Source organism: Micropterus salmoides, unplaced genomic scaffold (assembly GCF_014851395.1).
Source record: "Micropterus salmoides isolate LMB-PRFRI ecotype aquatic unplaced genomic scaffold, ASM1485139v1 Ms_hic_scaffold_9, whole genome shotgun sequence".
NCBI classification, from domain to species: Eukaryota; Metazoa; Chordata; class Actinopteri; order Centrarchiformes; family Centrarchidae; genus Micropterus; species Micropterus salmoides.
The window spans coordinates 22,144,380-22,168,447 of record NW_024044681.1 but is presented as its reverse complement, the minus strand read 5'-3'; the positions used below and the strand labels follow the sequence as shown (position 1 = coordinate 22,168,447).

Sequence of the window (24,068 nt, the reverse complement as noted above, 5' to 3'; positions counted from 1 at the left end):
GATATTAGAGGTGTACTTACTGCCTCTATGTGTGTGAGCTTAGGTGTGAATGTGAAATAGAATGACGTGTAATTAGTCACTATAATTTCTTGTTTCTTTTTGTGCATCTTTCAACCGTGATGGGAACTCCAAGAGTGTTCCCTGCTCAAAATACTCGATCAATCTTAAATGCATGGGTCAAAACCTCTGTGTTACAGAGCACTCTAATATACATTTGAAGGACAATCCACATTTGAAAAACTGTCTGTCATTATAGAGTGTAGAGCAATGTAAGGTTTGAGTTACAGGGTGTCCTCGGGCCTCTGGGATGTGATGGTAGTAATTGAAAAATTTATGAGAAATCATATGAAACACAATGAGGGAGGGGGTAGACAATAAGCTTGTGCTCGAGTGAGAGCTGGGGGGAGGATTTTGACTAAAGAGAAGGGCGTGTGCGGGTGAGAGCACAACGTAACATTATGGAAAAGACAGTGAGGGAGTAAAAAGAGAGTGGGTGGGTACGGGTATGTGTTAGAGAGAGAGAGACTTGTTGGTATAAAAGCTCCCTCTCTCACATGCAGTCCCATATCTCCTGTGTATTTTTGGGGGGGTAGCGAGTGCGCGTGCGTGTGTGTGTGTGTGTGTTGAAAAGAAAAGAAGACTGCTTGTGCCCTTGCAGTGCCGAGGACTGATAACTCCCCAGGATGCATCAGCTGCTACTGGTGGCCTTAGTGCTGGGGCCACTCTGTTGTCTAGGGAGCTTGGATACTTCATCTTATGACAAGATAGTATACCACAGTCGCATACGGGCCAGGACGGAAGGGTAAGGAGATGGGACTTGGGGGGACGTCGTGGGGAATAGAGAGATGAGAGGCATTGTGAGGGGAGAGAGAGGCGATACATGCAAAATTTAAAGAACAGTGTAACAGTTATTGATGTTTTTTTGTTTGTTTTTGTTTCAGCAGATAACTGATGATTAGTCACAAGCTGACAGATATGTACCTATGCATGTCAGATTTTATATTTGTGCTATGTTTTAAGGTGGTGTTAAATCACATGGCTTCACATCACATTAGGTTGAGAAAAAAGGTCAGTCACATCGATAAAATTATTGATTCAAGCCATTATGGAAAATTCAATAGTGTCTCTCACATTCATTCACTCTTCTACTGTAAATAATGTGGCTCCATTTGGGGTTTGAAATTGAAATGTTTAATTTAAGTGTAAGGAATTTCATTGTTTTTTTAAATGACCTATAATGAAGAAAAGGCTGATTAGACTAAATAAGCAAGTGAAAGTATTCATTGTGTGTACTGTACATAATATTCCGAATATTTTCTCTACCTGTATGCATGCCTTCCCTCAACAACCCTCACCTCTCTCTTCTCATCGTTCTTCCTTCTTTACCTTTTCTGTCTTCCCCCTCGACCGTCTTCCACCTTCATACGCTCACACACATCCTGTCTCACCTGCATCTCACTTTATTTGTCACTCCTTCATCACCCTCCCTCCTCTCCGTCCTCTTACAGACCCAATGTCTGCGCTCTACAGCAGGTCCTGGGGACTAAAAAGAAGTACTTCAGCACATGTAGGAACTGGTACAAAGGCTCCATCTGTGGCAAGAAGGCGTAAGTTTTTACCAAAAGATTGCATGGATCAAATAACTGTGTTTTTGTTTTGTTGTTTGTTTTTTTTATTTACCACTCCCAACTTCCACACATCCTGCACATAGACAGCAGTATTTCAGAAATGTCAATACAAGTCAGATAAGAATAAGTACTTACAGTACCTGTGTCTGTGCATGCGTATGGATTTCATCTGTAGACAAACCTCCTCAGCTGCTACCTGGTCCCTTCTTTATTATGTTGCAAACAGCAGAGGTCAGCCCTGTATGACCCCTGCTTTCTGGACCCTCAGGTTCTTTCTGTCTCGAGTTACCTGAACACGCTGCTGTCTCACTTTTGTCAAAAAAACCCCACAGGGTTCATGTTCATTTCATGATGAGGATGACTGAATATTTAATCACATTTAAATACATATTTTTAAGGATTTTGAGAGATTTGAGAGAGGACCACACACTACAGTGTATCATTCTTGTTTTTTATAGCGCTTTAGCTCAAGACATAAAGTCTCTTTTCCCTTTACAACTGGATTTCACACTCTCCCACACATCAAATCTTTATGTATAACTATCTCTCTTTGTCCTCATGCACCCCTCCCCTCCTCTCAAGCCCGAACATGCTATATAGCCTGCGGGCCAGTAGTTCACTCTTTTAATGGGCCTGTTGATGTTGTAAACTCTTCTCAACAGTGATTGATGCCTCACTTCCTCTGTGACACATTTCAGGTGCTCAGGAAAAGAGTTAATTCTATAAGCTTTTAGTGTTTGTGTGCAGTTGTGCGAACGATATTTTGCAGCTTTAGTTTCACCAGATTTGGGTTGTTGGCGTGGGCAGTGGGTACTTCATTTATACTGTATGATTATGCATGCAACAGTGTGTGTGTGTGTCATACTGAGTTTTAAAAAAGTTATTCGTTATTTTGAACCAAATGACCTCCCTTGAGAGCTGTAAAGAACAACAGCTAAGATCGTTTTAATACTGTGGTTTTAAGTGAAGAGTTTTCTGTCCCACGGCGGGAGTGATAGCTGTTTTAGAGTGAGTCAATGTTAACTGTAAGAATTTGTTTCTTCTGGTTGAAAAATGCCAAATTCTAAAATATTAATAATACATAATGTTTGGTAACCAGAAAAAGAGCAGAGTGGTTTGAATTGTTTTAGATTTTTTGGCTTCTGCTTAATATATCAGAGGGCGTGTTGTTGATGGATTGATAGTCAGTGTAATGTTTCTTGTGAAGTGATGTGCAGAATTAGAGTAAAAATATGAAATACAGCTGCTGATGTGTTGATGGAGTGTAAGGTTCGGCTGGAGCTGCTCTGCCTTGTAGGTGACTAAAGCATGGTGGGAGCTTGAAAGAAAAACTGCACACTCTTTGTCACTCTCAATCATACAAATGCATGCACATACAAGAACACACATACACATACACACCCAGTTGTGCATACAGCTGTAACACCTGCTCTGTTAGGATATGCTTGAAAATAAGGGAGAAAGAATGGATAAAACACTGATTGAGTCCAGAAGTGAGTCATTTTCTCCAACACAGTACACTGACACTGAGATAAAATTAAATGGCACCACAAAAAATAAGATAACATAACATGATGGTAAGATCATCTATTGTGTTGTTCGTCTCTTTAAAGTCCCATTACTCCATTACGTCCGTTCTGTAAGGTGCTTAGAACAAGTTTAAAGAAGTTTATTATAAGTTCAAAGGAAACTAACTAAAGTTTGGCATAAAATATGTTAGTTAGCCAAAAGATGTGGATGAAACAACAAAGTAATAGAAAGATGTAATCATGTTAAAGGTAAAATATCCGCCTGCAGAACCAACCAACTAACAAACAAAATGTAAAAAAAACAGAAACATCAATTCATCTACATTTCAGTCTTTCTTACCAAGTGAAAAAAGTGAAATGGAGAAACACGTAGCATTTATAGGGCCATATAAACTATATCAATTATACGTTCATGAAATATATTGCACTATGTATATTCAAAGTATTCAGATTTTCCATCAGCAAGCATATACAAATTTGAAATAGCAATATGAAGAAAATAGAACAGAAACAGACAAAAAGCTCACCAAAGTGGTTCTTCTCTCTCTCCCTCTGTCTGTGGTCACAATGAAGACATTGTTCAGCAGCAGTGGAGGAAATCCACCCAGCTGTGGTTATGTCTGAGTTGGATTTGGTGTTGGTGAGAGATTAGGAAAGGGTGTTAAGGTCTATTGTGTGGCTATTCATGTCCCAGTGTTTACTGCAGGTTGGTGTACGAACAAGCTGGTGTTCAAACAAGCTTTGAGTGTGTAGCAGTTTAATTAATATCTGGACTGAATCTCTTGGAGGCCGCGGGTATAAAGAACAAATTATGTTGACGTGAATCCAACCTGCATTGTGATCTTCTAATTATGTACTTTGGAGTTAAATGATACCACTGGGGTTTTTTAATGCCTTCATTTCCACAAACAACTCTTGAAGTCAGCTGCTGGAGGTTCAGATGGAAGCAATTATCTTCAATGTGATAAGCTTACAAATACAAGATGCAGGAAGCAGAGGTGCTAGTGCCCATGCTTAAAAACAAGCTAATTGGTTGTCAAATCATAAAAATATCAGAGAAGTGGTAAAGCTATGCTATTTAAATTTACACTCCATTACCATGTTAAAAAAAAATTAGAAAACATTAGCACAGTAATCAGGAAGCCATTGGCACCAAAGGGAAAAAAACACTTGTTAAGGACACAGGAGACTGTAGATTACATATCAGGAAGAAACCGTAATGTTTTTATCTGATGCCATACAACCCCACCTAGTGCTGCTGTGTGAGTACAGTATGTGTGTATGTGTGTGCACTCATGCCCTGTGTTTGCACATCTGCTCATCTGGAAGCCACATTGAGCTGGTTCATGCAGTGACACTGCCAGAGGCCTTGTTGCAGCGTGCTGGCTAGTTCTGTCTCTGGTCTCTACTGCATCCATTATCCTGTCAGAGCACGGCCAAGGAGCAGTGACTTCATACCTTCCTGACTGCCAGCTGCGCATGGATGTATATATATTTTACATTATAACAATTAGTGTCAAAGCATAGAATCATTGCTCCACATGCGGCGCGACTATGTGCACAAAAATTACAAATCGCACACATCTCCATAAACACACAAATGCTGATTTACATGGATTAGAGAGGTTTACCAGACATGTGAGTCATTTTAGGGAGTTGAAGGGAGAAAGTGAGGGATGTTGCTTTGTGTGTGTGTGTGTGTGTGTGTGTGTGTGTGTTTGCTTGCAGTGAGCTATGAGGGGAGTGAGTTGCTCTTGCATAATGTATCACTACTGTTGACAGAGAAGAAAACAGTTATTTGTTTTGGATGGGAAAACATGGGAAAACAGAAAGCAGGAAACCTTAAAACTTGGCCCCAGTTGCAGTGAACATGTAATAAGCTCTCAAAGCAAACCTCTTTAGCAAACACACTGAAAGCTCCAACTGGAAGCCATGAAGTGCTTTTGGTTAAACACCAATTAAACTTATTCCAGCGTTCAGAAACTCCATGGCTGTTCCTCTGGTGGATCATTGCTGAGCATCTAGTGTTGACTCACTGCTAGTTTGCTTCCATCTTAGAAGATTTGTGTTTCTGATTTGACTACTGTTTTTGGTTCAGCTCTACTTGAAAACTATAATTTATTCTTCCATTAAACCTCAATTTTACTGAATAAAGACTTGTGATCCACACTGCCACTCTTCTCACTCATCATGCTGTCATTCATAACATTGGAAGAAAGTGCAACTTGATTTCTTGTACGCCATGCAACTGAATGAAAAGCATGGGTCAGCTGCACAGCTCCTTTGGTTTGCTTAGTGTTCACAGGTCCTCTCCGCTTCCTGCCAGGATATTTCTACTTCTTTGAGCTCTGTTTTCACAAATGTTCATAAGCTGGTACTTCCACCCCTCCCTCTAAATATATTAACATGGGCACAAGAAGTCGACTGTATATCAAGGCTTTGTTTTTCTTGGAGACTTCCTTGGGAATTAGATTAATGGCCAAGAAAACCAGACAGGGGGGCAGCAGACACCCCTGTCTGGTTTTTATTTTAGCATATTAACAGTACCTAGATGAACATAAAGTATTTACTGTAAAGCTCTGACTTCCTTAGGAATTTGATAAACGTGGGTTTCCATAAAGTTTTTGAGACTATGCTGTTAGATGTGATTAATGTGACAGCCTATATAGATACTCCTTAGCATTTTTATTCAACAGTAAGTTTGTAGGGAGAGTACAAAATAGTTTAAAGCTTATGAGTTTCCTTACGGGTCTCTGTTTTTCATATGCTTACGTTTACTGCTGTAGCTTGAGATATCGGACATAACATTGCCTGGCTCACTTGAAACAAGTGTCAAGCGTTAGTCTTTCTTTCTCAGTTCAGTCCAGTGTTTCTCTGTGATTGGCCTGCTGGGAGTTGTGTGCTCCCTGCCAGTTTTCTTGTGGAAGTGTTTAATGAACCACTTTCATGTAAATGGTGTTTTTCTTGTCTTTTGTTATTCTCCTTGACTCGCTTACTTTATTGGGATGTTTTCTTACACTGTCACTTCTTCTGCTCTGACTTTCAAATGTGCCCTAGCCCAATTATTGATTTGTATTCAGTGAGTAAAATCCCCTCTTTGTGCAGGCTTGCACTCCGGCCTCGACTGTCTTCACTGTTCTCAGTCCAAGCGCTCGCCATTCTCTCCCATCACAGCTCCAGGGGTTGTTTTTCTTACTCTCAGATGTCAATTCTGCGTTGTTGATCTGGCAAGCTTCTTTTCTTTTCTCAACTTGCATTACATTCACTTTACCTTTATCTTGCTACGTTTTAATTAGGTGTCCAAGCCCGAGTGGGCTGGGAACCCGCGAATGCAAGGCATCCCAGTACCAGCAAAGCAGCTGGGAACCCTATTGTTTTCGCTCGGATTTAAATTTGTAAATTTTTTTTTTTTTCTTCCATACGTTTTCGCCTAATTCCAATACTGCAGCCTAGACGGTAAGTGCTGCAGGCGCAAAACTCACAGGGTAGGTTCAGGCCCATGTGAAGACAGCATGCAAAAAAGTTCGCTCACTTCTACCTTTAGGGGGCGCTACAAGCAAGGTCCAAACTTTCAAATTGCTGTAACTCCTGAATACAAAGGCAGATATCAAAAACCTTACATCCACGCGTTCGGGAGATCGAGCTAAATCTCCTGGTATAGGCCCCGCCCATTTCCGCAGAGACTTTTTTTTTTGCTACATCGCAAAAACTGATAAACCTATTTTAATGTACTCCTCCGAAGCCGCAAATCCGATTGGACTTGTACAAACACTCCCATAGACAACAGGGTGTTTGGTGCAATTCGGCCTAAAGGTGGCGCTATAATTGAAGCTCAAATACCGTTGGACAATCCTATTCATATCAATGGGATTTTCAACGAAAGGACATTTGGCCTCATAACTACGGCCTACGACATCGCACATTCATAAACCTTATGTCTACATCTTTGGGGAATGCTGCCGATTCCGATGGTATAGGACACACCTCTGTGCGATGACATTTTCATTTCGCTAAATTGCAAAAACTGGAAAACCTATTTTAATTAACTCCTCCGAAGCTGCAAGGCCGATCGGCACCAAACTTGGCACGGACCATCTCTGGACCGAGCCGATAAAGTTTGTAGAGGGAATTTTCATCCAATAAAAAATGTCATAATTACAAGCTAACAAATTTTTGCACAAACACTAAAAACAGGGTGTCATGTCCGATCTTACGTTTGCAATGTCTGATCTACACCAAACTTGGGGACCTTATCTGGCACGCCCTCCCGAGAGGAAATTTGTCTGTCTGAAATTTAGCGTCAATCAGCCTCTAGGTGGCGCTTTTAACTGGAAATCAAATAACAATCCCACAGACATACATTCATTTCACATCTTCATAAACGCATTTAGAACCCTGGTCATTTATTCTCCACAGGCCCCCTGAGCCACAGCAAGGCCCGTGCACAATAAATCATGGCGGGCCCGGGCAGACTCGCACCCTCTGCGGGGCCAGGGGGGCGGCTTCCGCCGGGAGGCTTTAACCCCACTTATAACTGCTTGCAGTTCTAGTTTTCTTTTTGTTTTTTCAAAAACAGCCACTCATTGTCATGTATAGCTCTACCTGAATAACTTTACTGTATTTTTTTCATGATCAGCTTATCTACTCTATCACTCACAGGTCTAACATGTGCTTTTCTTTTTTTTTATTGAAAGCGTGGTCCTTTATGAGTGCTGTCCTGGGTACATGAAGCTGGACGGCATGAGAGGATGCCCTGCAGGTAGGTAGCTCTCACCACACCACACACAATGGTCTTAAAATATTTATTAACCCACACACAGTTGGGGTTTATTCAAAGTCAGGCTGTTTCTGAGCATGAACAATTCCTGTGCTTTCTCCCCTAGTGGTTCCCATTGACAATGTGTATGGTACGCTGGGGCTCGTCAAGGCTACGACCACACAGCAATACTCTGACATGTCAAAGCTGAGAGAGGAAATTGAAGGGAAAGGCTCCTACACCATGTTTGCCCCAAACAATGATGCTTGGGATCAGCTGGACCCTGTAAGTAGACTGGAGGTTTAAAACTTGTCTTTGGGAACACATATAAATATAATAATTAGGGCTGGGCCTAATTAATGCAGACAATTATTTTATCGCACTTTAACGCAGTTTTTATTATTATTTTGAAAGTCCGTTGCTCACTGGCTCTGTATACACATACTGTCAAATCATGGGTCACCATGTGTCACAGGAGGGGTGGGATGCTGATCAGCCTGCAAATCACCCACCCAAACAAGCAGTGAAGGGAGACTATGCTGAGTGCAGCATGTGGGAGAAGTAGCCAGATAAACAAAAGCAAGACAAGCGATCAAATGCCATAGCAAAGTGTATAGCTACACACTGCATGATGATTAGTATTGGGGAAGATGTTGGTCTTAAACGGTCTTAAAATTACAACGTAGTCACTTGGCCCCTTGGGGATGCTCTTTGCTCCGGTGATCAGAAAGGGAGACAAGCAACAAGTAAACGGCAGGCGCTCTATTGAGATTAACGATGGCAACGGCTTCTGTGCGCTAAACAGCTGTAGCCTATTTAACTTAAGTCAAAATTATACATAACTTTACCTGATAGGCCCACATCTAGTTTTGAGGGGATGCTCTGCCATGCGAATTTCCTCCTGTTGATGTCCTATTTATTAGTCTAAACAGTAATAGATTCTGGAAACTCACAAACAGCGAGAATCAGTCTCATATATATTAACCTGTTGCCTTGAAGGTGCCTGTTATGATGTTCTTACTTGTTTTAACAAGCTATAAAAGGTAATGCCCTGGCAGTGGCAAATAGCTTTGGTTTTATATTTGATTTGATTACATTAATGTTTAAGTTGAGATTTACAAGAAATATTTTATTGCTACTGTGTAAAGGGAATGCTGCTGGTAAAAAACACCTTATTTGTTTAAAGTGTTTGCTTACCACATGTTATTGCACTTTTGTGTATATAGCAGTACATTTAAATTAAAAGTGCGCAATACACTACTTTAGAATTCATTATTCAATTTTACGCATAACTATGCAATTAATCGCGAAAATAATGCAATTAATCATGATTAAAAATTTTAATCGTTGCCCAGCACTAATAATAATTACTGATACACTTACTGCACTTTAACTAATGTTCTGATTCCCCCAGACCATACGGTCTGCACTTGTGAGCAACGTGAACATCGAGCTGTATAACGCTCTTCACTTCCACATGGTGAATCGGCGTCTTCTGACCAAAGACATGAAGAACGACATGACTGTCACTTCCATGTACAATGACCTGGGGCTCTACATCAACCACTACTCAAATGGGGTCAGTTAATGCACAGTGTAGAAATGAACAAGTATGAATCCATGATTGAATTACCTTTATGAAAGCCTTCTGGCCCCAGTGATGTTCTTGGCTTAACATTTCCTCTTTGTGAAGGTTGTGACAGTGAACTGTGCCAGGATCGTCCATGGTAATCAGGTGGCCACAAACGGTGTGGTGCACGTCATTGATCGGGTCATTACCGCTGTGGGCAACACCATCAAGGACGTCCTGGATAACAGTGATGAGCTCTCCTCCTTCAGTGTATGTAATGCACAGCACTTTAAGCTGATCTCTGAAAACGGGTTACAAAGCCAACACTACATTTGACTAATGTGCTTAAAGTCAAACGTGTGTAAAAAAACAAAAAACACTAAATAGACTTAAAAAAGATTTTAAAACAGTATCAATAGGAAACTCAGTGCTTCTAGCAACATTTTTAATTCAGTTCAGTATCTCAGTATGACAAAATGTTACATGTGTCTTCTTACCCAGGCTGCAGTGTTGGCTTCTGGTATGATGGACAAGCTGGACCAGTCAGGCCATTATACCTTGTTTGCTCCCACTAATGAAGCCTTTAACAAATTGAGCCCAGGCCACCTGGAGCGCATTATGGAGGACAAGGCTGTTATTGTAGGTACGTTGTACATGTCCAACACTAATGATGACATTTAGAGCACTCAAGTTTCTTTAGCCACGCTGGCTTAAAATGGGATGGCTCTATGGATGGCAATGTCAGCTGGTCAGACGATCATGACTTTGGTCCAGAATGAAATATAACGTAAATAACAAGTGTTGAATGGATTGCCATGACATTTTGCATAGACTTCCATGGTCCCCAGAGTATGAATCCTACTGACTCTGGTCCTCCCTTGACTCTTCTAGTGCCACCAGCAGATCAAAATTTTCACTTTTCACCAGTGAAATATGTCAATATCAACAGTTTGGATTTGCGCAACATTTTGTACAGACATTCGAGATTCCCAGATGATCCTAATGAGTTTGGGTATTCCTATCTTCTAGCACCATCCTCAGACATTTCAATTTGTCCAATATTTTGGTTTGTGACTAAATACGTTGCCATTGTGAACTTGTTAGCATGCTCACATTAGCATTTAGCTCAAAGCACCACTGTCCCTAAAGACAGCATCACAGACTCTCTAGCATGGCTGTAGTCTGTTATTCTGGTTGATTTTGACACCCACTCTGAAATTAACTTGAATTATGCTGACAAGTTAATATCAAATTAAAATTTAACTACTGATACCATCTTCAAAACCCAGTCTGCAAATTCCTACCAAAAGCATGCCTAAAGTTGGATGCCCATCAAATTCTCCGGGGTTAAGGAATAGATACACACACATCCACAAACCACAGAATGAAAGTGGGAAACTCATGTCTCCAAAGGGGCAGCTTATCTGCTTATTTGCTGAGTCAAAAGCCTTATTAGCATGATGCCAGTTTGCGGCATCCTCAGTGAGTAGGTCCCACTGGGGACACCTCAAACAGACTTTGCTGACCAACCACGTTAGAACAGGATCCAAAGTAAAGATCATATGGAGCCTTGTCCCTTGTGCCTTGTTTCTACAAGGGAAGGTTTGACCACAGTATGACCACAGAGTAATTTGGCCCAGAGTGCACAATGATTTTTGTGGTTTTGAAAGGGTTTTTCACATTGTCATTGCATTGCTTTTGCAGGCCAGTTTTGCTAGCTCAGTTTGACAGTTGGACTCAGTCGGAGGTGTAAGCCTATATCTAAATGTTGATAGAAGTGCCTAAATATTTCTGAAAGAGCTGAAAGAATATGTGTCTGTGTTCATGTAAAGCTTGAATTATGTCATCAGATTACAAAAATAATTACAGGCAACCCACAAAGTCTATAAAAGTGTGAAATCTGATCAGCAAATATATTTCTGTCCCTCCATCTCCATCCCACTTCCACCCATGTACTCAGCCCTGGTGAACTACCACCTGTTGAACAGTGTGCAGTGTGCAGAAGCAATCATGGCAGGGAATGTGTATGAGACCGCAGAGGGCAGTAAAATAGAAATTGGTTGTGATGGCGACAGTCTGACAGTGAATGGCATCAATATGGTGCTGAAGAAGGACATTGTCACCACTAATGGGGTCATCCACCTCATCGACCAGGTGCTCATCCCTGACTCAGGTAAAACAAATCTTGAATCTTAGTCAAAGTTCTCCCTCAGCAAATGTTATTATTCGTTCAAATATTTTTTTTGTTCAGACATGTCATGTTTATGTGATTCATATCAGCCAAGGAAGGGAAGGAGCTGATGGGAGACTCCCAGAGCACTTTCAGCGACATGGTGTCTGAATTAGGCTTAGCTGCTTCCCTGGGTCCAAAGACGGAGTACACACTACTTGCTCCTCTCAACACTGCCTTCACTAGTGAGTCAATCTTCAGACAAGTGCTTATGGGCAGCAGTTCGGCACAATTATTTAGAGAAATTACCTTGAGCATGGATGTAAACAAAATATATATATTTTGTTTTTTTCCAGATCAAAACTGGCATATGTAATAAAAAAATAATAATAATAATTTTATACTTTCCACTACTAGGACTTTTTAAGGCTAACACTGAAAGAAATGTTTTATCAGGACTGGCATTTAATTACCCAAAGTCTTTTCTATCTGTAACTTATTTCTTTGTTTGTCAGATGAGGTGAAGTCAACAGACCAGAATCTGCTGAGACTCATTTTGGAAAACCACATCGTGAAGTTCAAAGTTAAACTGAGTGAGCTTTACAATGGACAGCTGCTGGAAACACTGGGTGGCAAACTGCTCAGAGTCTTCATTTACCGCACTGTGAGACCTGTGTGTGTGTGTGTGTGTGTGTGTGTGTGTGTTCGTGTACATATTGTTGTGTATTGAGTCAAACAGAGTCAGGGAGGAACAGGAAATAAAAGATAAATGGGAAGTGATGAAAAGACAGTTAAGTGTGTCTGCTTCCATAATGGAAATCTGAAAGCTATTACCAGGCCCCTAACCAAGTGTTAACATGATCTTGCTGTCATTCAACTGTTAACAAATGCAATAAAACAGGTAATTAGTCCAGCTCTTGGCAGATAAAGTGTGTTCCTGCTCTGGTGGTTCAGATTTTAGAAACAGCTGCGTTTAATTTACTCACAGAAACTTTTGTATTATTTTTTTGATTGATTACAATCAAACAGAACAGTGTGACCCCTCCAGTCAGCTGAATAGTATCCAGATTTCTACAGGGATTTTTAGGCCTATAACCCTGCTCTCTGAATGTTCTCCCTTTGTTAGGCTGTGTGCATAGAAAATGCATGTATGGTGCGCGGCAGTAAAGAGGGAAGCAAGTCTGCCGTCCATGTTATGAAATCCCTCATCAGACCTGCAGAGAAATCAATCTACCAGCTCCTGGTTGCTGACGGACGGTTCAAGTAAGAACTAAATTGTATTTTACAATTTTTTTAATCCGTTTATGGTTCGTTCTTTCATTATTTCTTTTCAAAATCAAATTGGAAAAACCAAAAAACCAAATCATTTTTTGTTTTTTCTGAAAAACCAAAACGGAAAAATGGAAAAACGGTAAACAAAAAAACAGACATCCCATCCATAAACCCATAACGGAAAACATTATTTGTCGCTAAAGGTTGCGTCTCTATGAGACACTTCCGGAAACGTCTATATGAGACGCTTTGGGACGTCCCGTACAGACCCGAAGTGCTAGTTAGCTAGTCCCTACCCTTACCATAACCATCAGAAATGTTAGTACCTTAACCTAAGTCACTGACTTTATGCATGTCAACTGGCAAACCCTTCTGCTGCGTAGCAAACAGGGGCATTTCATGTGGACGCTGAAGGGTACCTTTAGCGTAAAATCCTTACGCTTTTTCACGCTGTCTGAAAGCGTCAGTTATGACGCATTGAGATGAGAATGCGTTGGTTAAGGCCTATCGGTGTCTGTCTGTAATGCACTGGGGATCCCTATAGTGTCATGGGTCAACGCAGTGGTGAAAACCCTGTAGCGTCAGTTTGTGATGGTAAAGGCAGGTAGATGCTATTTAACAGAAAAGACTGAGAATGTGGTTGGGGTGAATGGAGGGCCAGAACAAGGAGAACGGTGTTCATGTCCAGTGTGAAACAAAAAGTCAATATTATATATTTAAGCTATTTATTCTATTTTATAGCCTATAGTCTAAGGCTATTTCTTTTCAAGTCGCATCCCATATCAACAATGGTGAATCTGATTATAGAAGTGAGCACTACAGGCCTATTATAGCCACATACGAAAAAAGCTGGAGTCAAGCTGGAGGAGCCACTCAAGCACTCACAATTTTTCAATTTCTAGCCTCGTCAGCATCAAGGAAGCATTTTGTTTTGGGCTGATCTGAAGCAGCTGGTTACCTGAGTGATCTAAGAAAATACCTAAATATATTTATCAAGGGTTTTGTCTTGAGGCTACGGCCAGGGTGCCATCTAGGCACTTTGGCAAGGATTATCTGTGTCCCTGTCTGCTCCAGAGTAGGCCTATATTCAAGGCTTAAGGGGGAGCCAGGGGGAGCTTTACTCCTCTTAATAAGACATGACCTCCCTTGAAAACATGATTTGTAATATTTTGTGGGGTCTCTAAAATATTGACAATATGCTATTTTTGCCATTCATTTCTATTTTTCTGTAGCCTATCATGATGGATCATGCATAAATCAGTAGTGGGCTTCATCCAGCCAAAGGGATCGTCTGCAGCAGGTCGCTCCCGCAGCGTCCTCTCCTTCGCCATGTAGGCTCCAGCGCCCGCTCCCTCTCGCGCGGTAGACCTACTATGAGTTGTGTTGCCAGTGGAACCGGTGCACTGGACGGTCAGTGGTCGTTCCCTATGGCTGGATGAAGTCCGATGCTCCTAATCCAGGAGTCGGCAAATATGTCTGGCATCAGGCCAAATTTTTTTTCAAGCCATTACATGGCGGGGCAGAATATAATCAAATTCTTTAAAATCCTTGAACATAGGCTACGTGTGCACATTTGGTTCAGTCAGTAGTGTGCGAGATTCCCGCTGGCAGGATTGTATGATTGATCCCAACATCCTGCGGACCTTTTTTCTCCCTTGTTAAACAAATTCATTATAAGAACACACAACAGCACATGCTCACAAGAAAGCATGTGCTGCAGCGTGTACCCACACCGCCGTTTGATTCGCACTCTTATTTTGGTTTGCCTGAGGAAATTCAGGTTAATCCGATCACTTGTTTACTGACGCTTTTTCAGAGGTGTGTCAAACAAGCCAGATACTCTTTTGAATGGCCTTCAGAACTTTTCAACTCTACATAAAGCACTGCAAAAACCATTTTCGCACTTTTATTTTGAAAGCACAATCACTTAAGAGGAAGTGATTAAGTGAGTAACTGTAGCTGTCATGTCTGCGATCTATTTCAGAACCAGCCACTATCAATAGTTTTATTTTTTATATTTCTGCTATCAAAGCAATCTTTATGCGGGCCAGATATTATTGATTTCTGGCCAGTTCTGGCCAGGTTGCCTATTGCCGACCACTGTCCTAATCCATGTGTTCCTGCAGCTGGTGGCTCTCCGCAGCGCTGTGCAACTTTCTAAATTTTTCCATCTCAGAAAATAAAGGACAGGTCAAAACAGTGTAGCCTAGAGTGGCTGAACGAAAATTTTAATCCATGTATGATTTGTTAATATACAGCTCGCCAAATTAACTAATAACAGTTCATGTTTGCTGTGTACCATTGGATGTAGGCTACTGCCAACTATCACTGAATTAATGTGATACTGAAGAAATCTTAAAAACCAGAGAATTCTCAGGAAAGCGTTCCTGTTCCTGTTGCTAGTGAGTTACAAACTGAACTTTGAGCCAATAGGTGCAGCCTTCCCTACTGCAGCTATATAATATTGTCCTGTTTTTCAAACTACTACCACTTATGTTGATGTTCAAGCTCATCTTAATTACAATTAGGCTAATCAGGCACCGCAACACACAAAGCTACACAAATCGGACACATTAAATATCAAAATCAATATTTTTCCATTTTGGTTTTAAAACAGATTAACAAAAACTGATGTCTGTTTTTTTGTTTTCCAGTTACCTGTTTTTCCGTTTTGGTTTTAAAATGGAAAAACCAAAAAACAACTTTTTCTGATTTGGTTTTGAAACGAAATAATCAAAGAAAAAAACATACATGGATTTTTTTTTTTTGTATTTGGTTTTACATTAATTATTTTCATCATTGTGTTTATTTGTTGTTTTTATTATATTTGCTTTCCTGACTTGGAAACACAATTTGTATGTTTAAAGAGAGACTACATAATGTGTTAAAGAAAAAATAACAACATTGTCCTCTAATAACTGAAAAGTTTAACTCATAAGAAATAAAACACTCCGTTGTTCAATTCAAAATACTCAGCTGCACTTTGTAGCCACAGCCTTAAATTCTATGACCAGTAGCTTATGCTAGCCAATGTTCGCGAACATTAGCTTTTACTTTGTAACCAACATTTTGATGCCCCTTTACTTGTGCAACTGTTACACCATATTTTAGCATGTCGAAGATAACAAAAACATTCAGTGGTTTTATCACAAAAGTAAAACAAAAGTATATATACACACACATACACACACATTTACGGTGGCATGTGGACTCCTTTTTGTAAGGAGAAACAGGGTCATTACAATAGGTAAGAGAAAGTACAACAATAATAAAAACATGATAAGGCTGATAAGGTTGGTTTGTGCTCACACGTTTGATAGAACACAGACTTAAAATGATGAGCCTGCTAGTTATCTAAGATACTGGGAAAAGTGAGAAATTGAGTTGTCAGGAGAATGTTACCTTCATCACAAAAAAATTAGCAAACATTAGTGGCAATGCCTGACAAAACACATTTCACAGTTTCTGGCTCTATGACTGATATTGGCACCAGTAAAGGCGGATGATGAATAACTCAGGAAGCAGATGTTTGAATCAATAGGACCACACAAGCACATAAGTCTCACACAAATCCCAGCTTGAACTCCATCTTATAATATTGCCAAAACCATAATCCTTCTGTCTTACATGACATGCTTTTGGTCCAAATGCAACATAAAATCTGGTCTACTAACAGCACACTAATCATTCTGCCATTATCCACAGCTGTACTTTTCTTTGTGTCCTTGTTTGTGCAGTCTGAAACACAGTAGTTCCTCACAGAACTGGCAAAAAAAAGAAAAGAGAAAAAATTTGACACATTCAATTATATCTGTCTGTCTATAAAAAACACTGTGTCAGGGTTAGGGAATCCCTTATGTGATGTCACTGACCACTACGTTAAAAAAACTGGGGTAGGGCTCAAAATGTTTTTTCATTTTTATTTCTGTTCTTTTTTGTTTGTGTAAAACATCTTCAACATTATCATTTCCATGAACCCAAAAGTTTAAAAATGTAGGCTTTCTCACACACTATGAAAAAATACAAATGTTGATTGTCTGAATTATTGACATTCTTCTTTTCTTTCTTTTATTTTATTTGAATAACTGTAGGATTTTCCTGTCGCTGATGGAGACCGCAGGTCTGACTGGGCTGCTGAAGCAAGAAGGCTCTTACACTGTCTTCGCACCAACTGATGATGCGTTTGATGGTCTCAGTAGAGAAGACTTGGCTTTGCTCAAAAGTGAGTACGCCACTGAAATGAACACATACCAACATCCTTTCATTTATCTCAATTATAAGACTAGGGATAGGTGTCGAACTAGTTTGTACTGATATGTAATTATATAAAAGAAAAAAAATATACGTAGAATGCACACTCCCCTTTACAGTAGGTAACTCAAGTTTGCCTTATGTTCATGTCATTCATAGGTGATCTGAATGCTTTGAGGATCATTCTGCTGTACCACTTCAGTAATGGTATCTTCATCAATGGAGGATTAGAGGGAGGAGTTACCAATCTGCTCAAAACCCTCCAGGGCAACAACCTGCAAGTTTTGTCTGTATGTGGAATCAGCCATCATTTGATTGTGTATTTGTGTTCTTAGAATCAAAGAAAAAGGACTGATTTCAGTCATCGATCAATCAAACAGGGATGAAATGTCATCGATCAATCAAACAATTTGGAAATGCATTAACAGATGTATCCGCACATGAAATTCCACCCATCGAGAATGTTGTCTTTTGAGTAAGATGTTCATCTATGATTACACCCCGCAGACTAGTTGGCTGGCAGCTAGATTTCAATTACTGCCCACTTAAGATTTTTTTTAAAACGCATGAAGCAGAGGAGACCATATTCAAGGGCTGACTCTTCCTTTAAGAGCATATCTGGCATCAAGATTTACATTTTTTCAGGTCTCTGTTGTGAGACTTAAACCCAGTCTTTCCCCACATTCTCATTTAAATAATAGCATCTAAGGGCCAGTGCTAATCTATTACTTCAAAGCTGGATGTCTCTGGAGCAAGGCCAGACGTAATAAAAACCTAGCTTCCCGTCATTTCCATCAACACCCAGTCTTGGTATTCACACACCACTCCCTGCTTCCCATTCTGATACCTTCCACCTGCCATTTCATTCTGTCTGCCTTGCTCTTGCTTGCTTGTCAGTCTACATGTCGGCTTTATCTTCATTTAACCCATTACCTTAGTTTTGCTCCCGCTCTATCGTGCTATCAGGTCTCAGATCATTCCTTAATGGGCACAGGAAAGCATTCTTGAGATAATTCACCAACAGGACAGTGGGCTATTGAGGCTTCAATTAGAAAAAATGGGACAGTGATTCATGGAAGCCTGGGGTTTGGTTTTAAAATAAAGGGGGAGAAAGGAAACCTATCTCTATTCTACTCAGCATGTCCACCTTCAGTCACCTCCATGGAGATAATTAAATTGGAGGAAATGAATTCCTGATTCATTTCCTCAAAACCACTCATGTCAAACTATTTTGAAAAAGTGTAAATTTAGATGTGTTAGACAATAAATGTCTTGGTATTGTATTTTTAAGGCAGTAGTTGATGTAGCTTATAAAATAAGAATGTGTTTATTAATACATTGAAAAATCTGTTTTTCCCAGGTAAACAACTCTATTCATGTCAACTCTGTGGATGTGCCAAAAAGTGACCTGATGGCGAAAAATGGTGTGATCCATGTGGTGAAGAATGTCCTCTATCCTGCCGGTGAGAACAGCATGCATTATGATATATTCATGCAATGTGCACACTGTGCTGGGAGGCATTATGTTATGTTCTGATGATGCATATTATTTACAGACCTTCCTGTGGGCCGCCAGGACCTCCTGGTCCTCCTGAAGAAATTGATTAAGTACATCCAGATAAAGGTAGAGAAAGAGAACATATTCATATGTCTGAATATGTACAGATCAAAGATAATTTTTTTATTATTTTTTGTGTGTCTTTATTCTTATTCCCTTTCATTCTGGTATGCTTTTTGTTCTTTAGTTTGTTTCTGGATTTTCTTATGCTGAGATCCCACTCACCTTCCTCAGTAAGTTTGCTTAGGTCCACTGTCACCGTATGATGTGTTATTATTGTATCTGTGACAATTTAAAACTTCTTGTGTTACTTCACAGAGAGTACCATCACAACTACACATTATTTTGAAACAGGTAAGACTGCTATTCCTAACCACTTTATTAAAACACATGTTTGGAATCTGTCGTGGTTGTACGATATAGTTATCATTGGTGGTGAATACAAAAGACATGACTGCCTTTGATACTAATTCATGTTCTTTGTTCAATAATGAGCATTTCTTCTTAAAGTCCAACCTGCAGCCACAGGCATATTAAATGCAGATCATCGCTCCATTCAGGTCTCTTCTGTGGTTCCCGTCTTTGTTCCTCTGATTATCCACTTTCGCTATTGCTTAAGTCCACTTGGACCTCTTGGCATATTTAATCAGCTCCTTTAGGGATGAGGTAATTTGGCTGTCAAAGCCAAACAGGGTCAGAGACCCTAAAGGACTCTTGGATGTTGTTCATTCAGTTGGGCTGATGCCAGTGCACTTCCACACAGATGGGAGCATGCCTTGATGTATTGGGTAACATAGGAGAGATGAAGTCCTATTCTTCGAAGGTAATTAGGCACATTACATGGACTATACACCTGAAAGTCTGGACATCCAGAGGATTTAATTTTAAGGATTGCCATTTTATGCTATAAATTTATGGAAATACATTATACTTGATCAATGTTTTACAATGTATATTTTACTTTTGGTCTCAATGACTATTTTTTGGAATTGTGTTAATAGTTTTCACATATAATATCTGTATAAACAAAATGTGGTAAAAAAAAACATGCCAAATACACACAAATGTGCACGCACACAATTATAAATTCCATCATTATATTATTTTTACTGTTTGTAACATATGCGGAATAAGCTATTAGGTCATGTATATCCTTGTAGCAGTATACGCTCATAAAGCAAAACAGTCAGTTTAAAGTATAAATTACCAAAATCTCTTAATGACTTTGTTTGAAAGAGAAAACAAGAGTCTGGCTCTGATTACCCGACGAGGCCACGTATCAAGGGAACTCAGGCCAAAGATTAGAGACCCTCTGATTAAAACACGTGTGTCAGCTTTCAACACTTTAAAGCTCATATAAATACTGTCACATTAAAAAAATCATCGCCCAAAAGCCGTAAATATAAAATAATTGAAAGAATGTCCCTGGCTGAAGTTTCTGTTGAAGCTGATTCAGAAGAGGAATTGTAAGGTTTTGCAGAGCCAACATATCTGCCCCCAGACAGGAATTGAATGAAGAAAAATTTGTTATGATTGTGTAACATGTCACATTTTCTCCTTTTGTATCATTTTAAAATCAGTAGACAAGATTTTTTTAATACCAAAACTCATGAAAATGTATGAAAATGTAAACATGTCTGTAATGTGATGCTTGAAACTCAACAAGTAGAAGCGAAAATGAAATCTGTCCACAGGGAGCAGCTCACGGGACCATGAAGCGTAACAGCAGCAATTATTAGACTTTCTTTTCAGTGGTGAAATCTAATATCCTACGCAGCCTCTATTTGTTCTGCATGCTTTGATAACTTCACATACTGTAGCTTGAACCTCCCTCCTCAATCATAACAGAGAAAATGTGGGAGTGTTTTAAAGCTAACCTTTCTCTCTATCATTCTTAATGGACGCTCATGTTACCTCTGCTTCTTTACAGTCCCTGATGTAAAAAAGGTGACCAGGGTTATTGAGGGGGAGCCAGTCAAGGTAACAAGAGTAATCGAGACAGAACCAGTAGTCACTAAGGTGGTCATCGAGGGGGAGCCGGTGATTACCAAAGTAACCAGGGTCATCGGGGGAGATCCTTTGGCCACAAAAGCTACCAGGGTCATTGAAAGACAGCCTACCATCACCAAGGTTACAAGAGTCATCGCAGGTAAGATTTAAATCATTCATATTTTATGTGCAAATGATAAGTTAGATAATCAAATCTGAACTTCACAAAGAGCTCAACATAGATTCTGATGACACAACACATTTTGTTTAATGCAGGTGGAGCTCTTGATACAGATGGAAAAACAGGTCAGTTTCTCCCTTGAAGAGCGTGATGAACTTTCATGGATCTTCTAATATCTCTTTTTAACAAATGCATCCAAGGTCCTATTGCCCACAGTTAACTGAGCATCATCATTTAATGTGAATTTCATTTCACATTTCATTTGACATTTTATTTGGTGTTCATCAATTAAATCATCAGACAGAAAACCTTCATGGTGTGCACCATTTTAGCTTCAAAGGCACATTTTTGTGTAATTTATGGAGGTTTTTAAGATTGGTAAATGTAATTGAAAATCAAAACCATTTCAATCAAATTTAAGAATGTTATACTGTAAAACCTGTGCTACGCTTGTTTAACAATCATATAAGCACTAGCTTAAAGTCACTAGCATAGTGACTTGTTTGTTTTGGCTACCACCGATGGTTTCAAGCTAATTCTTTGTCTTTAAGGCTAGCATTTTTGGCTTCCTCTTGCTGCATGAGCCTGTCTTTTCAGTTTCTCAACTTCTTGATCAGACTTCAATTTTGGCTCATAAAACACCTGACATGGTCACATCCACTAAAAGCAGTGGCTAAACATTTGAATGAATGTGAAAAGAGTATTTCACATCCACCTGTTTGCCAGTGGCATCATGAGATATGTTATTACCCCACAAAAACAAAAAACAAATTCATCAATGGCTGCAAATAAAGATAAGTAAAGCAGAACCTGTATTGAGGACTAGACCCATCTATCCATGTATCCAAGTAAATCTGAGGGGTACCACCACTAATCACACAAAATATAACCTCTGATATCATCCTGAAGAAAAACAGTTCAATATAATTACACTTAATGCTCACGTTTCTTATTCTAAACAGTCCTACCTGCCTATATTGTCACAAAAGTCAGGCTCATGAAAAAGACCAGTGACAGAAAGCCAGTTTCAATGTATGTTTAATTGCTGGGCCAGTTATGTTGCTTCCTGGCTGCTGTACTTTCGGGGGAGAACCACAAATCATCTGCAATAACATGCTGCAATAATATAGAGCCAGATGTGTTTTACATAGAGAACACAGGATTCTACAGTATATTATGACAATCTTTGGCCAATCACCATTCATAACATCACAAGCTCATTCTGGTTTATGTTGTTGGTATAGGCTCAGTAATGATGTTCAGGAGGTTGATTTTTATAGTTCATCTTCTGGGTAGGCACACATAACTACATAAAGCTAAAGCCAAGTTTTTGTACATGTTCTTCTACTGGCCGTGGTGCACCATGATTTGGATGCCTGTCCATCTCACCACATATCCATCTGTTTGACATCTCTCTGTCAGTGTTCTTGTCTCTCAAGAAACATACAATATTACCCATTCTCTGTCTAACACAGCTGTGTGTGTGAGCAGTGTGCAAATTATAATGGGCCATTTTGGGGTGCTAAAATCAGACCATTGAGCCATTGGCTTGTGTGGGTGAAGGTGAGTTTTCACCTACAGCAGCTTCATTGGTGTCTTGCAGCTTAGTTTGTGGACTGCGTGCAAGTGTGTGTGTGTGTGTGTGTGTGTGTGTGTTCATAAATACTGCACATCTGTACTTGACTTTGTGTTGGCGGTGGCGGAGGAGGTGTTTTATCAGGGTGTATGTACCTGTCAGTCTGTCCGTCTGTCAGTCAGTACAGTTGCTAAGTCGTTAAGTGACTTTCAACACCCTTCTCCGCTGCCCGTCTGAAGGTGGAGCCAGATTCCCCACGGTGAACGAGCCTTATATCATTGAGGGTAGGGTCTCCTTACACAAACTCTTTACACCAAACAGGTTTCTTTTAAATGTCTGTGTCCTTTCCTCCCTGAAATAATCATGTTTACAAATATGTATTAATTCAAACAAGTGGTTACTTCAAGGTGGAAAAAAGAATGTGATGCATTTTTAAAACTGATGTAACTCACTACATGATGTTGTATGTGAGGGACATATTACTCTGTATTTTGGATCTGATGGTTTTGTTTTGGACGCTCAGGCCCAGACTTCTCTAAGATTACCACCATCCACAGCAACCTAAATCAGATCGATGAGGAATCAGAGAGAATCACCAAAATCATTCAAGGTGAACACTGCACAAATTTTGTGTAGTAGTTGCATGTGTGTAAGTCCAAATTCAGTGATTGACTGTGTCGTCTCTTCATGTTGCAGAGGGAGGTAGATTCGCTGCGGCCAAGAGAGCTCCAGGTAAGATTACATTTAGTTGATGAAGCATTCATCAACAATGTTGGATCAGACTAAAAAGAGTTTGACAGAAACCACATAATCACGGCTGGAAAATATGCATAGCAACTATCTAACAGCAATTTGTTTGATTTCCCTTTCGCTCATGTGATTTCTTTCTTTCCATTATCTATCTTTGCATCGTTCCACCTATTCTTCACTTGTTTCATGTCTTTCCTCCTTGACATGTTTGCTTTTATGTTTGTACTTAGTCACACCTTTGATTCCCCCCATTAACTCTGTCTCCTCTTTTATAGCTGGAATGAAGAGGAGAGCAAGGCCAGCCAGGCGTCACTCCAAGCCAAGAGAGTGAATCTTACAGAAACTAAACACCTTCTCGCTCACTGCAGAGACTGAATCCATCTCCAGTGCTCCTGGTCGAGCGCTGGAGGATCGAAAAACTGTGGACCAATAGGGAGAGATCAAATCAATCTAGCTATTTTTTTGTCCAAACCATCAATAGGAATCCCTAAGATTGTTTACTATTTCATCTAGACCATACTGTATTTGATAGGTATTATGTATAAACTCATGCAATGAAATTAGCATACCCTTCATGTAAGTAATGTAAGTGTGCAAGGGAAATATAAACTTTTGCTGTGAGGTGATGGTGTGTCAGGTGAGATATATTCTTCCACTGAGAGAAATTTTTTAAAGGTTTGCTTTTATGCTTTTTATGGTGCTTGCATTCTTTGCAATGGATGCATTTTAATGACTAGGACGAGTCAAACAGTGTCAAACAGTGTTTTGCTAGCATTATATGCTGTACTGTACCACTGTAAATTATCACATGGTAATTAAAGACTACCGTGAATTTTTA

The 24,068-nt window shown here is 39.8% G+C and overlaps 1 protein-coding gene across 2 annotated transcripts; it reads left to right on the top strand.

Annotated features, from left to right (window-relative positions):
* Positions 1–523: 523 nt before the first annotated feature.
* LOC119895445 (periostin-like) lies at positions 524–24,068 on the top strand. 2 transcript variants are annotated; one of them, XM_038708580.1, is made up of 23 exons: positions 524–802; positions 1,509–1,607; positions 7,852–7,916; positions 8,041–8,198; positions 9,328–9,492; positions 9,607–9,753; positions 9,985–10,126; positions 11,444–11,656; positions 11,764–11,898; positions 12,169–12,317; positions 12,780–12,916; positions 17,017–17,147; positions 17,336–17,466; positions 18,537–18,639; positions 18,733–18,800; positions 18,922–18,967; positions 19,053–19,088; positions 20,665–20,883; positions 21,000–21,029; positions 22,720–22,764; positions 23,004–23,090; positions 23,177–23,212; positions 23,506–24,068. In XM_038708580.1, exons 1-23 carry the CDS (start codon positions 684–686, stop codon positions 23,559–23,561), a joined length of 2,517 nt encoding a protein of 838 aa, XP_038564508.1. In that variant the 5' UTR covers positions 524–683; the 3' UTR covers positions 23,562–24,068. The 2 variants fall into 2 exon arrangements, with proteins under 2 accessions (XP_038564508.1, XP_038564509.1); XM_038708581.1 differs by lacking the exon at positions 22,720–22,764 and having other exon boundaries at positions 526–802.

What these genes read in the sequence shown, in the direction of transcription:
- LOC119895445 (XM_038708580.1), top strand. Translation starts at nt 684, where the DNA reads ATGCATCAGCTGCTACTGGTGGCCTTAGTGCTGGGGCCACTCTGTTGT. An exon ending in CTTGGGATCAGCTGGACCCT is followed by an intron (nt 8,199 to 9,327) that starts GTAAGTAGACTG and finishes TGATTCCCCCAG; the next exon opens with ACCATACGGTCTGCACTTGT. An exon ending in GATCCCACTCACCTTCCTCA is followed by an intron (nt 18,968 to 19,052) that starts GTAAGTTTGCTT and finishes GTTACTTCACAG; the next exon opens with AGAGTACCATCACAACTACA.